Source organism: Gadus morhua, chromosome 3 (assembly GCF_902167405.1).
Source record: "Gadus morhua chromosome 3, gadMor3.0, whole genome shotgun sequence".
NCBI lineage: Eukaryota > Metazoa > Chordata > Actinopteri > Gadiformes > Gadidae > Gadus > Gadus morhua.
Genome location: NC_044050.1, coordinates 17,410,094 through 17,425,087, shown reverse-complemented (window position 1 = coordinate 17,425,087; position 14,994 = coordinate 17,410,094). Strand labels below are relative to the sequence as shown.

At 51.4% G+C, this 14,994-nt stretch overlaps 1 protein-coding gene across 6 annotated transcripts in view; it reads left to right on the top strand.

Moving 5' to 3' along the window:
• Window positions 1–14,994, top strand: part of znf827 (zinc finger protein 827) — a 61,862-nt gene that overhangs the window by 33,147 nt on the left and 13,721 nt on the right. For all 6 annotated transcript variants that reach the window (XR_003976235.1, XM_030352552.1, XM_030352550.1 and 3 more), the window contains exons 5-8: window positions 410–700; window positions 10,992–11,234; window positions 12,882–12,936; window positions 13,102–13,202. Coding sequence is in view for 5 of the 6 variants with exons in the window: in XM_030352552.1 (XP_030208412.1) it covers window positions 410–700; window positions 10,992–11,234; window positions 12,882–12,936; window positions 13,102–13,202 (690 nt within the window). In the remaining variant the exon portion in view is untranslated. The remainder of the gene's footprint in view (window positions 1–409; window positions 701–10,991; window positions 11,235–12,881; window positions 12,937–13,101; window positions 13,203–14,994) is intronic.

Genomic DNA, 14,994 nt, shown 5'->3' with positions numbered 1-14,994 from the left:
TGCCATATAACCTTTCATTGGGGATTATATTCTTTCTTCAGACCATTCATTAGATGGAACAGAGCACTGTGAACTTTTAGTTTTTCTCCACCTTACTTCAGTTGCGGCTCTAACAGGAAGTAGCTGATTGTATCTTAAGCTACTTAATGTCATGGCCTCTGTTGCCGGGCGGGACGATTACGGAGGCCAACAATCGTCCCCGGCTTGAAATCCAAATAAAGCCTAAACCTAATAAACCTGCAAAACTAATTCCATTCTTTTTCTGTCTACTTATCTAGTCACACATCTTATCTCTTGTTCACAGTTCCCTTTTTGACTGCATCTCTCTTTTGCATTCCCTTTCTATGTGCAGCTTCCTCCCTCTCAAGCCGCACTCTAACCACGTGTTCTTCCCCACTTCCTGTTTCAGCTGCCAATCAGAGAGAGGCTCTGAAGTCCCCGTTCCACCTGAAGGTGGAGCCCCGGTCGGAGGAGGTCTTAAGCCCCAGGCCGGCCTCCCTCTCCCAGGGTCATGCTCAGCCAGGCTTCCCCCTCTCCGTCCTCTGCCAGGAGGGTCCCAAGGCGGCCGTAGGGGGGGGAGTGGCCGATCGCCCAGCCGGGCCCCTGAAGCCAAGGGAGGGAAGCCCCATGGCAAAGAGCAACCTGCTGAACCAGGACATCAGCATCAAAGTGGCCTCCGAGTTGTTGATGAAGCTATCAGGTGAGAGTGACTGATTCTTTGTTTTGTTTGTTAGTTGAAAATAAGAAACAATATACTGTTTCATATAAAATATGAAACAATCCAGAAAGAAAAAAACATATTCTTGCCCTCGATGACATGAATATGTATGTTATTGAGATTGCTTGTCTTCCTTATACAAATATTGTAATATATTCTATGTTTCTTAATGTGAATATTTAATGTGATATCGGTATATCACAATATGCTGAATTAAATACCATTCTAAACCGTCATCCTGACGGTGATTAAAAGGGGAATATGATCATTTGGTTATGGTTTCAGACCTTTCCTTCTGACATTTAAATTCTCTTGACATCAATTTACAGCATACATCTTCAGTCATAATTGATTTGAGACGATCAAAGTCGATATTTCATGACCGTATGGGTGAAAGACAACAAATAAAACTAAATGATTGTGTATACATACGGAAAATAATTTCACTCACAAATAATTCACAGCTCTCAAATATTTCCGAAAATACATAATTTTTTAAAAACATCAACCCATGTCCATGAACATACTGAAGGTGAGAAAAATACGTCTCGAGTGAGATGTTGTCAGAAGTAATTTAGGATCCGGTGGTGAACCGTTCCACTGATCTTTATTGGGCTGTTGGTGTGGAGCTCTGGGTGTCTCAGATCAACCAATAGCAACACAGCGGCAGGTCAGAGGTCAGCTTTCTGGCCATCATAAAAGGATTCTGTTGTTTTCCCATTTTTTCCTGTGGCCCATCTTTTTAGAAAGCTCAAATTGAGAGCTTCACTTAGGTTGGCTGTGGAAGGCTCATCGGGTGAAATACTGTTGTTCCCCTGCGCTCTCTGCCTCAGATTGGCCATAAAGCTGTTTTTTTGTCTTCCATCGGCAGTATAGAGGTCACTCCTGTCTTGACCCTCCATTTTCTTTCTATCCTCCTGTCCGTCCACGGTTTTCCCCTCGCTGGTGTCTGAAGACAGTTTGGGCGGTAGGAACAAGGACTAGCCCTCTGGTTTTTTGTTGTTGTATATGCTTGTTTGTTTTTTTCCTCCTGTGATGTCCCTTCGCTAAAGCACAACAAATCGATCGCACGCGCTCTCACTCTCACTCTCTCTCTCTGTGTACGGCCCAACGCACCTCCAATTAAACCCAGCGTAGCCCTGTGTCACGGTGTGAGATCATCCTAAAACCTGTCCTAAACTAAAGTATTTTAACCCTATCACAGAGAGGAATATCAACATTTGCGTGTTACTTTTTTTTAAAATCAAAATCATGCTTATTTTCGTTAGTTTCGTTGCAGGGCAAATCTGTGGCACACTGTGGTTTTTCCACCGACAACCCAGTCGCTCTTGAATAGTACTCTCTGAACTGGCGCACACACTGTGTGTCATCATCATCGCTAATGAAGGGCTGAAAAAAAGCACACACACACGCACGCTGTGCGCTCGGCAGGTCCGGTTCAAGTGTTGTTGCCGACAGGTGTTTGTCCATTGTGGGCCACTGTGGTGCGTTTCCCATCTCGTCGAGAGCCTCATTTGCTCGAGTGTGTCATCATTATGTACGGATAGAGTAAGCCGCCAGGGAGAGAGGGACGTAGCATCAGAACAGGGAACACGGGAGCAAACAAAATTACATACATTATCCTTCCCCGACGCACACTTTTCACACGCGCACTCTCAAAGGAGATCCATGTCATCTACGCCGCCTGGACGGAAACACGCTGCTAATCTGCATTCACAAACGTTCCGCCGAGACGGAATATAATGAACCCAGACGTAATGCACATACGCGTGCACCGGAGAGCGTGCGTTGCAGCGGTGTCCAGAACGTGAGTGGAATGGCGGATGGTGAGGACAACGCAGTAGGACGTCGTCTGTGCGGCCGCAACACACACACACACACACACACACACCCCACCCCCCCTGTCCCACTCTCCCTGGTCGCCGTGGCCACTCCCCCCTGCCCATGTGAACGAGCACGCTAGACAGGCACCTCGCGCACCCGCTGCCATTGTTCTCCCAGGGTCGCCTGGTGTTCACTGTGACTCATGCTGCCGGTGGCGGCTGCAGCACTACACGTGTGCCGCGCCGTGCCGTGCCCCCCAAGGCACACATTCCAGCCTCTGTGTGTGTTGGTGTGTGTGTGTGTGTGTGTGTGTGTGTGTGTGTGTGAGTGTGTAATTGTCCATTTATTAGTCTGCGCCTGTCACAGAAAATATGGTCTTGGTAGTGGCGTTTGAGTGTGTGTATGTGTGTGTGTGTGTGTGTGTGTGTGTGTGTGTGTGTGTGTGTGTGTGTGTGTGTGTGTGTGTTTGAGAAAGATAGTTCTTTGTGCGTATTAGCATTGAGACGATTGACGGAAAACAGGCCTATATTGTCATTGTGTGGGTGTCTATAAGGATATTTGTACGTGTAAGCAATTGAAATGGCGAAAAATAACATTGGTCATTGTGTAAGTGTGTTTGTGTGTGTGTGTGTGTGTGTGTGTGTGTGTGTGTGTGTGTGTGTGTGTGTGTGTGTGTGTGTGTGTGTGTTTAAGGCGGATATGTATTTTTCCTCGTGAGAGATTGAGATGGCAAAAATAACCAATTGGTCGTCGCTTGTGTGTATCTGTGTGTGTTGTGTGTCTGTGTGAGTGCATGCACATGTGTGTCTGCCCTCTCATTGTTCTTTGTTTGATCACACCACATCTCCGTACAGCCGTCTCCCTCTCCTTCTCCCCTCGACGTCTCCCTTAGCTCTCCTCTCCTTCCTTCCTGTAATGACCACTTCCTGCGTCAGGCGTTACTGCAGCTGTGTTGTGTTGTGTTACCCAGGCAGTGGTTACTAACCCCCTCCCCCCCTCCACCTCCTACACCCCTGATGTCGCCGGGCGCTCGTAGCTCCCGCTACGAGCCTGACCCGGGTTAGGCGAGAGATGCTGCAGTGTGTTTGTTGGCTCGTTCGGCCCCGCCGTTCCGCTCTCTCTCCCTCTCTCTCTCTCTCTCTCTCTCTCTCTCTCTCTCTCTCTCTCTCTCTCTCCCTCTCCCTCTCTGCCCCCTCACACGCAGTCCTCCAGGAGTACAGTGCCGGTCCATCGCCATGGCAACAGGCGGGGGCGGTAGATGAAGAGGGCTGTCTGGAGTGACAGCCTTGACAAGAGTCTAGACCCTTAGATGACCCTGACGGAGGGGGAGGGTGGGAGAGAGAGAGAGATAGTGATAGTGTGTGTGTGTGTGTGTGTGTGTGTGTGTGTGTGTGTGTGTGTGTGTGTGTGTGTGTGTGTGTGTGCGCGCGTGTGTTTCTGCGTGCGTGTGCGGCTGTGTGTGAGGAGGACAGGACAAGCAGACTCGGGGAAAGGTTGTTGCCGCGCGGCGGCGATGTGTGAAGACGGTTGTGAGGTTCAAGGGCTCGGCGCCCTCGAGCCCTCCCCTGACCCCCGCGATAGGTCACCGCAAAACCACGGCAACGCAGAACCAAAGGGGGGAGGGGGGAGAAGAGTGTTCCAGAGATAAGCAGACCACTGTCTTTGCGCAGAGCAACGGTGCCGTTAGCTTATTCAATGATGACTTATTTCCTCGTCCTGGGTGAATGGCGCCGTTAGTTGAGGCGAAGCCTAATTGAATTTTTGCGATTTCGCCCTCTGCCCCGGCTGGACGGTGAGCACGAGCCGGCGGTCCTGTTATGATCGCTACCCATTGTGCCGAAACACGGGTTGCATCATCCCCTTTAACTAGGTCACTTCTGTTCCCTCTCTCCCCCCCCCCCCCCCACACCCGGTCACCTCTCCCCATCTCCCGTCCGCTCTCTCTCTCTCTCCCTCCCCCTTATCAAACGCAGCGTAGCGATGATGTCGCTGCTCGCGTCAATCCTCCTCCCCCTACCTACTCCCACATCTGTTTAAACGCCCCCTCCTCCCCGCCGGTCTCCCGGTGGTGTCTTGGGGCTAATTACGCCCCGCTAAACCCTCCCTGGCGCCAGCAGCTAACTTGCACCAGCAGATGGGCACCGGTGTAGCAGGGCAAAGGACTACATGGCGTCACAGGACGACGAGAGGGATGGCTGAGGCTGGGGAGAGGGGGGAGGGGGGGGGCTGGGTGGTGTAGGGGGGTTGGGTTGGGGAGGTGGGAGAGGGGGGGGGGGGCTGGGTGGTGTAGGGGGGTTGGGTTGGGGGGGTGGGAGGGGGGGGGGGGGGCTGGGTGGTGGAGGGGGGTTGGGTTGGGGAGGTGGGAGAGGGGGGGGGGGCGGGGCTGGGTGGTGTAGGGGGGTTGGGCTGGGGAGGTGGGAGAGGGGGGGGGGGCTTGGTGGTGGAGGGGGGGGGGGGTAGTGGTGGCCTTTGCTTGTGCCCCGCCATGCTGGCTGCGTGTGGGTAACAGCCGTGCCACCCACCCACACACCATGCAGCCGGGCTCTCGCTCGAGGTGCAAGAAATCTCACGTCGCACCGGCCAGGATCTCGGTCTTTTAAGCCGGGGATAATGCCGCCACCGCCACCCACTATGACACCCCCGACACCATCACGAGCACGGCAACGCCATCGCCCCGGAGCCTTTCACTGGTAGCCTTTTTGCTTTGTCCAGCAAACCGCCGCTCGGCTAAATAAACTTTGCTTCAGGGGTCCCTCATGTGATGGGGAACAACGGAACGGGAGCGGTCGTATCGGGAGCGTACACACATACGTGTTGCATGCATGACCAACGCATGAAAGCCAGGTGGTGAGAGGATGATTCCCGCAGGTAGCGGGTAGGCAGATAGGTGTGAACCTAATAACGGTGCGTCAGTGTAAGGTCATCTGCATTTCAGTGGATGCAAAAAAAAAGGCCCACGGCGCTAGGGGGGCCCAGTGCACCATTTTAACTCCTGATGCTGTCATCGCGGGCGCATACCTCATTATCTGAAGCGCCTCGGAGCTCTGTCAATGGCCTCTCCACGCTGCCTCCACTGTGTGCCCGCTCAGCGACCCTCCCTAACTCCAGCACCGCCGGACTCCATCTTACACTCTCTCTCCCAGTGAGTCTCTCTCCTCCAGCTCTCTCTCGCCTTCTCTCTCCCAGTGTCCCGTCTTACACACTCCCTCTCGCTCTCTCTCTCTCTCTCTCTCTCTCTCTCTCGCTCTCACTCTCTCTCTCTCTCTCCCTCTCTCTCTGTCTCTATCTCTCTCTCTCTCTCTCTCTCTCTCTCTCTCTCTCTCTCTCTCTCTCTCTCTCTCTCTCTCTCTCATATTCCCTACAGGTCTAATTTCACAGACACGCAGAGTTGCTTCCTCTAGCGTGCTGCTATTTGTGTCTGCTTCCGGGATGTTCCCCTTTTCTGCCATTTTCTGCCCCTTCAGCGATGGATGTGTTGTGCTACTGTTGTGTAATTGTGGCAACGTATCAAATGTATATTCAATAGTATTATCTATTGTCGATTTTACGTTCATTAGCCTTCAGACGAGTTGCATCACGACGGATTAGCATCTGCTTTTCAATGACCCTATCAACCGTTTTTTTGGTCTCCGACCCACAGGAAGGCTGAGCGTGTTTGTGTATGTTTATAAATAGAGGGGGGTTTGGAGGATGTGGCCGGTACCAGAGACTATCCTTTGGACACGGTGTTGTTAGTCAGCCCTGGTGGGCTGTTGCCCCCCCCCCCCCCCTCCAACGACCATCCCCCCTCATCCCAACCCCCTGATCAATCGCGTTGTTGTTGTTGTTGTTGTGGGTGTGTGTGTGTGTGTGTTTGTGTGTGTGAGTGAGCGTTCCGCTAGGAAGCTGGGCTATTTAAAGCTAGCCGACTGTAGGAACAAGTGAAGCAGCAGCAGCAGCAGCAGCGCCGGCCCCAGCCTGCCTGCGGAGCGGGGCAGCAGCAGCAGCGGGCAGGCAGGCTGGGGGGCTGCTGCCGTGGTCTCTCCCGCATGACACGCCGAGCTCTGCACTGCAGCCTTTGAAGCGCATGAACTCTTCACCTCCCCCAAGTCTGAGCAGGTCGGCGAGGGTGCAGCGGAGGGGAGGGGAGGGGAGGGCGAGAGAGTTAGAGGGAGGGTGAGAGAGAGAAAGAGCGGAGAGGGGGGGGGGGCGGGGAACAGGGATGCAGAACATTTGGACAAAGAGGGAGGGGGAGAGAGAGAGTGGGAGGGAGGGGGTAAGAGAGAAAGGTACAGAAAAAGCTGAAGGAAGCAGGCGAGATGGAGCCTAAATGACAAAGCGTTCAGCCTCTCTCTCTCTCTCTCTCTCTCTCTCTCTCTCTCTCTCTCTCTCTCTCTCTCTCTCTCTCTCTCTCTCTCTCTCTCTCTGTCTCTCACTCGTTCACTCTCTCTCTCTCTCTCTCTCTCCCTCTCTCTGTTTTGGTCCCTTCCCTTGAGCCTGTCCCCTGAGTGTTTTTTTTGCTGGCATTTTTCCTTTCTTCTCCCTCCCTTTTTTGTTTATCTTTTTTATGTCTCCCTCCCTCTGTCCTCCATGTTTACCCCTCTTCCCGCCTGCCACTCATCTTCTCACGACGATAAGACGGATATGCCTGCTTTGAATCCGTAATGGCACTGTGGCATGTCGTCTTTTTGCTCATTTCACTGGAGGTGACGCGCAGCGTTTTCTTTGTCAACCGCCACACGCTTTTTTAACAAACACTCACACGCGCTTACACAGACACAGTAGGCCTTTTATGTCCGGGCTGATTCGAGCAGACACCCAAGGTCATAGTTGATCAGTAAAAACAGAGCAGCCCACAAACCCCAGTCACTTTCGCTTCTCCTCAGGAGCGGTGTGTAAAAGTGAAACGTTGGAGGGATTAGATTATGCAGAGTGCAGTGGTCCACGCCGACACTTCCCCGGCCCAACCTCAACCCGTCGTTTTTACAGTTATGATTTGAATGACTCGCTCAGACGATCCCTGTGTTTCTATCGTTTCTTCGTCAAAACACATTGGATTAGCCCGAATGAAGCCCAATACATACCACCACTGACTGGACAAACAGGTGCCTTACTGTGGCGATTGTCTAAAGGTAGGGTAGTCAATTCGGAGAAACCAGCCAGTAAGCTAGTTTTGAAATACCACCCCTCCCTGGAGGCCTGCCTCCAAAGCCACTACCCCAGAACACTTGACTAGCTCGCTATCTTTAGCAATTGGTCTGGCTAGTGTTGTGACCCTGGTCTTGCCCAATACGTTCAAGGGCAGAGGTGGCTGGTTAGGTAAGTAGACGGACAGGTGAGCCATCCAATGATTTCATTCATTCAATTGGATAATCCCTTATCACAAGCCTCCGTGAGCCACCAATACCAACACCAAACAACACTATCTTATGGATATGGGCTTAATTTATATACCGTTCAACCCCTTCAGTTAAATGTCTTAATTATTTTACGTTATATTAATTATTATTATGGCCAAGTTGTCAAAGCAGAACTGATAAAAAGCTGTAGTGTTGTGAAAGTATTGGACCATTTGCTATAGGAGAGGGTGATGGAAAACAAATGTGAATTTACCTTCCTGGCATGCCTCGACTAAGCCTTGACTCAGTCCAGTTCATTTTTTGGAGGAAATCCATGTCAGGCATTTATGATAAATTATTGAATAAGTTTTTATGTGTTATTGAACCTTTTACCTGGAGGTTTCTAGCGAACATAACTTGATATTGACAGCCGTATCTGCAGGCACATTCTGATCATTTGAAAAAGAGTCTAAACCTTACATAATGCAATAGCTAAGCAAAACACACTGACACACACACACACACACACACACACACACACACACACACACACACACAGACACACACACACACACACACACACACACACACACACACACACACACACACACACACAGGAAACACTACCACCACCACCACCACCACCACAACAACAAGAAGCCTTACAGGAAGTATAAAACGAAGCAATCCTTTCATGGCCCACATTACAGCAGCACAGCTAAGGCTTTTGAGCCAGGCCATAACCTTACGACCTGGAGACATTGGTCTGCCTGGATACAATTTTACGTGTTTGTGTGTTCTGCCTTGTTTATGTGTCTTCACTCGGGTACATAGAAACTCAGTCCGAAGGAATAGTGTGTGCGCGTGTGCACGTGTGTTTGTGTGTGTACTTGTGTGCGTGCGCATGTGTGTGTGTTTTTTGAAGGATGCTTGATGCATGCATGCGTGCAAACACACACACACACACACACACACACTGACCCCGTTGCTGACATTAGGCACAGTAAGCCAGTGACAGGAGCATGATAGAGACAGAGTGTCCCCTGGCTGACCCTGCCCTCTAGCTGCCCCCTACTCCCCCCGGCACCGTCCCTCCGTCCATCCCTCCCTCCCTCCCTCCCTCCCTCCCCCCCCCTCCCCCCCCCCCCCCTCCCTCCCTCCCTCCCCCCCCTCCCTCCCTCCCTCCCTTCTTTCCATCCGCCCCGCCCTCCCTCGCACCCTCCTCTCCCTGCGAGGACGCTCCCAGCCAAACTCTGGCCACCTGATTAAGGGATTAACACTCTGACGGTTGTTAGTGTGTACCCCCCATCCCCCACTCACACGCACACACAGACACACGCAGGTGCCACACATGCACAAATACAACCCATGTGTAAATGCCGCACACGCGCACACAATAAAAGGACACGTAAACAACACACATCTATAAACCAAACACATGCACACACACACTGCCATCCCTATGCACCTGGTTCTGCCTGGTGCCGGTTCTGCCAAGGAAGGCAGAAACACACACCTTTGCAGCTCACACACCGAATCTAAATGCGCACCCCTGTGATACACATAGTCCATGCTGCCATGCTCAGGATGTAGGTCGTGCTGCAGCCTCATGGTGCGTTACCGTAGCGCCTGTCCATGGAGGAAGGAGGAGCTTATTCAAAGAGTAAGGGTCAGTATAGGGTCAGTGCCTCATATCTCTCGCCCTCATTCTCCCGTCTTCCCTCGTCTCACCCCCTTTCTCCTTACATCCCTCCCATCTCTCCCTCTCCTTCCCTCGCTCGTTCATTCTCCCTCATCCTCTACCTCCCTCCCTCAGTCTCTCTTATGATCTCCCTCCCTCGCTCCATCTTCAAGCCTCCCCCACTCTCCCTCCCTCCCCTCCCCCTCCCCCTCCCTTCTCCCACTGGTCTTCCTCTCTCCCTCCCTCTGCTCTTCACTCCCTCTCTCCATCTTCCTCCACCCTCCCGGTCTGTCTCTCCCGCCCCCTTTACGTCTGCACTCCTCACCTGTCACTGTACCCTATCTCCTGCCAAATCCAGCCACCCATAAGTAACCGTGTTGGCAGAGCCTCAGGAGAGCCTGTTGATTCCTCCCTCCACCTCCTGCTCGTCAGCCGATGAACTCATATCCACGCAAAACGAGGAGGGGGAGGCGCCATTTTGATTTCCGTGTCAGTTATTTCTGTTGATCATGTCGTGTCAAAAAGGTGCCCGTGTGTCCGGTCCTCACAATGCACACTTATTTTGGAAGTGTGCGTGTGTTTATCCTGCTTAGAGCCCCCCCCGCACCCCCACAATGACTGTGTGTGACCGGCAGGTGCCCCCTGCCCCCTGCCCCCTGCCCCCCCCCCCCCCCCCGCTCATAATCAGCAAATTTGAATATTTTAGGGTTTCAGCTTGCCGTTAGAGGAGGCCTTGGTTTTGAATGAACGGTGTCTTTAAAGAAAAAAAAAGTTGTGTTCGAAAAGGTTCACTTGCCCATGTTTTACACTGCTATTTCTTTTTATGGATAAGCAAGTAATTGGGGCAGTGGGGGGGGGTCATATGAATGCTAAGGTAGAAAATTCCCCAGGTTTCATGAACTCTTCGGTGCTTTGAGAAAAGCAATTAACCCAGTATTTCTACACGATAAGCACATCTGAGAACCGCACTGATGTTGACTGGCTATGCTTCCAGGTTTCAGTGTTCCTGATTGCATTACAACAGTGTAATCAAGGTGCACATGTTTCACAGACCTGCACGCTCTAAGGAACACAACAATGGGATACTTTGGCTTTTATCATTCATGGCTGTGTTTTGGTTTGGTGTTATTTATGGATTACACTTTCTTCTGTTCTTCTTTCTTCACTCTTTGTAATCTTCACTTTTTAGATTTGCACGGTTCTTTTGCTACTGTGATGCCTGAATCCCCCTTCCGGGTTTAATTAATTAAGCCTTATCTTATTATGTTGTCTACCTTATTGAGAATAGACAACTGGTTGTGAAGTCATTACTCTGCTGGTGTTCATTTTAGTCCATCTGATTTTTTATGTTTTTGAAATAATGTGTCAGTTAAATCTGTATGTTTTATATTAATTTTACATCATAGGATTGATTGAGTCTTCATGCCCTATTGCCTCTCCTGTATTCCAGAGAACAACAAGGACTCCCAGTATCATAAGGTGTCGGTGAAGGCGGAGCCTATGGAGGTGGACCCCGTGCCTACAGACCTGGCTCCTCCCCCATCTCACCTGCTGGCCTTTGGCGCTATGGGGGCGAACGAGAAGAGGGAGCCAATGGCCAGTCTGCCTGAAGCACTGCCCCGCCCCCAGAAAGACCTCTTCTCGCAAGACATATCGGTGAAAATGGCATCGGAACTGCTCTTCAAGTTGTCAGGTATGCTCCCTCTGGACCTAAAACAATCATAAAACACTTACAGTGCACGTGCACCGCGCACACACACACACACACACACACACACACACACACACACACACACACACACACACACACACAAACTGTCAAACACAACGCACACACACTCAGGGGTACACACACACAGTCAAACACAACACACTCACACGGCTACACACGCACACACACGAACACACACACAGAGACGGCCCTCATTTTTCCTGTGGCATGTCATTGCCAACCTTGGACTGTTGGCGCGTCTTGACGATAAAACCTACATGTTTCCATTGGGCTGCTGTGGAGGATCTGAGGTGAGGCGCAGGATATATGACATGCGAGCCTGTGGGCTCCGCTCCGCCACGGTCCCCACATGGCCATGAATGTGACACTGAGGCTGCAGACTTTGTTTGTATTCCTGGATGAAGACAGAGGATTTTGTAGGTGCACCTATTGCACCCTGGGGGAATGTGTGTGTTGCTGTGTGTGCGTGGGTGTGTGTGTGTGTGTTTGGGGGAAGGGGGGGTGGAGACAGACTTACAGGCACAGCTCTTCCACGTTCCATTGCAAGAGTATAATATGCGAGATTGGGACCATTTAAATCTCTCTGTCTGCCTCTCCTGCTGTGTCTCATTTTCAGTGTTTGGCAACTAAAGAGTTGCATTCAAGATCATAAGTCAAAACATGGACATTTAATTACAGTCTATCTACCATACATGCCTTTGCACACAGACGCACACACACACACACACACACACACACACACACACACACACACACACACACACAGCAAGCCCCATGGGTGGCACAGTGGGCACTGACTAAACCCTCCCGCCACCACCCTCTCCCTCCCCCACTCTCTCTAATTCTCTCCCCCCCTCCCCTCGTCTCCATACATGCTTGCTAAAGCACGCTTGGCTGCACACGCTCCTACCACCCAGTCCCCTCCCCCTCTCTCCCTCCCACCCGTCCGCCGCCTTTACATTTCTCCCTGTGCGGCATCGCCATGGCAACGCGGAAATAGACCTCCGTCCTTGGTGGGAAGTGTTGTGACGGAATGGGGCATCTTGAGAGTGGTGGGAGGTGGGGGGGGGGGGGGGGGGGGCTGAGGCAGCTTTGTGTGCGAGGTTTGTGGTGGCGAGGGTCTGGGAGGGGGGGATGAGGGTGTGTTTTGGATGGGGAGGTCAGAGGAGGCCAGCATGGTACAGAGCGATGCCCACCCAGGGTGCTGCATGCTGGGCTGCATGAGTGGGGCCGGCGTAGCACAACACCGGTGAACCCTGAGCCTAGACACCGGTCCAGCCTGGGAGACAGGGACCTCATAGGGGCCGCCTTCTAGGAACTGGAGCACGAATGGGCCGGATTTTATCCGGCTATCCGAGTGACAGCTCCCTAAGCCAATCGCTGAGGTGTCCAGATTTAAGGGGGGGGGGGGGGGGGGTTCTGGGTTTATTTTAATTTGTTTTATTCATTTTATTTTAACCCTAGCTGGTTGATATCAATGCCTTGTTTTTTTTGATGGCTATTTAAGGTCTTCCAGTTAAAAATAAAGATATTCTTTAATAATTGTATATAACTGATCATTTCTTTCCTTGTCTCTACGCCCTCCCCCCTCCTTCCTCTACCCCACAGAAAAAGTCAGTAAAGCCAACGACCACCATAAAGACAGTAACATGGGACTAAACAGGTGAGAGAAAAACTGATACCACACATTTTTCAGTCGAAAATTTGATTTAGTACCTAAAAATATTTCCTTTCATTGGTATTCATTTTGTGTGCAATGCCGTTGGCGTCTGCTGACAAAATGACAAAATGGTGGGCACTAATTCATGGACGTGTGTCGTGTGCTCAGTCCCTTCCTGGATGAACGCTTCAGACAATCACCCTTTAACTCGCGCTCCAAGAGCTCCTCCCCCGCCGAGGCCAGCTCCTCCGCCAGGACCGCCTTCCACGGTGAGACACACACACACACACACACACACACACACACACACACACACAGTTACACACACACAAACCTATGCATGCACACATACATACACCTATGCACACGCACCGGTACACGCGCGCTCGCTGACACAAACATACACACTGGCATGCAAAATATCACGCTGATTATCACACTGATTTTACTGATTCAACGCAGTGTGGAGCATCCTGGCATCTGATGTCTGCAACTGTTGAGCGGAGGCAGGGAAGGCATGGCCGTGCATTATGTTGCATCTCTTGGCTGCCTAAAGATGTCTGCGCTCTTAATCATCCCGGCCTGTGCATCCTTTATGGTATACTATATACAACGCTCTAGGTTCTTAAAGGGACAGGACAGTTAGGATACGATAGCAGTTTACGGTGTTTAGCTTCCATAAGAGAGGTTGTTGTGATTATTTTTCCACAATGTCAACAGTGGACATATCGGCATCCATGTCCTAAGACCTACCTGCTCCTTCCGGCACGGCTTCACTGTCCGCGGCTTTGGATAACCTGCCTGCTGGATGACGTGATGCCAAGAACTCAGGGCTGTACATACAGTGAGCGACCGACGTGGGGGTCTACTACCGTGTCGGTATTCAGCTAGGGACATGGGCTTTTCCTCCACCCTTCAACACATCCCCAGCAATTAGCCTCACCCGTCGGCCTACTCTCCGAGGTGGAGGGAGCTCCGAGGCTACTCCACAGCCTTCCCTTCTCCCCCCCACCCCCACAACCTTAAGGCCCCTGCCCTGGGCACCCCTTCCTCCGTTTGCTGGCACCCAAGGCCTTCCCTGTGCGTTCCTCTGGCACCAGGAGAGCCAGGGGTTAATTAGGTGGTGCCAGCCATGCCCTCGCCTCTGCCAGTTAATGAAAACCTGATTGGCTCCTGGGTGTCAAGGGTGCCCTGAAAGTTAATTCACCCATCACACCACCGCCCTCCCCATCCAGCCCCCTCTCCCTCCCCTGTGTAGCTACTGCTGCTCAACTGTCTCTCTCTGTCTTTCTCTATCTCTCTCTCGGTTCTTGTCTCTCTTTCTCTCTCACTCTCTCTCCTTCTCAGTCTCTCTTCGGTCTCTCTCCTTATCTGTCTGTCCCTCTCTCTTCCTCACTCTTCTTGTCCCTCTGTGTATGTCCTCCTCTCTCTCCCTGTGTCTCTCCTTCTCTCTCTGTGTATGTCCCTCTCTCTCCCTGTGTCTCTCCTCTCTCTGTGTATGTCCTCCTCTCTCTCCCTGTGTCTCTCCTTCTCTCTGTGTATGTCCCTCTCTCTCCCTGTGTCTCTCCTCTCTCTGTGTATGTCCTCCTCTCTCCCTGTGTCTCCTTCTCTCTGTGTATGTCCTCCTCTCTCTCCCTGTGTCTCTCCTTCTCTCTTTGTGTATGTCCTTCTCTCTCCCTGTGTCTCTCCTTCTCTCTCTGTGTATGTCCCTCTCTCTCCCTGTGTCTCTATCCTTCTAGCTCTCCTCTCTACTTCTCGCTCTGTCTCTCCTCTCTTTCCTTCTCGCTCTTCCTGTCTCTTTTTCTTCTGACTCTCCTTCTCTGTTTCTTTGTCTGTCCCTCGCTCCTTCTGTCTCTCTCTCCTTCTGTTCTCTCAATACATCAATTATTTTTCTTTCTCTTCTTTATCTCTCCCCCCACTTTCTTTCCAGTTTACATTTCCCGTGCTCTACCCATTGTGAGCATTTCTACATCTGTTGTTTTTGTCGTTTTCATGGGATTTCTCTTATTTTTCCTGTTCTCACACTCGCTTGCTGGCCTCAGCCTCTCATCATTGAAAAGA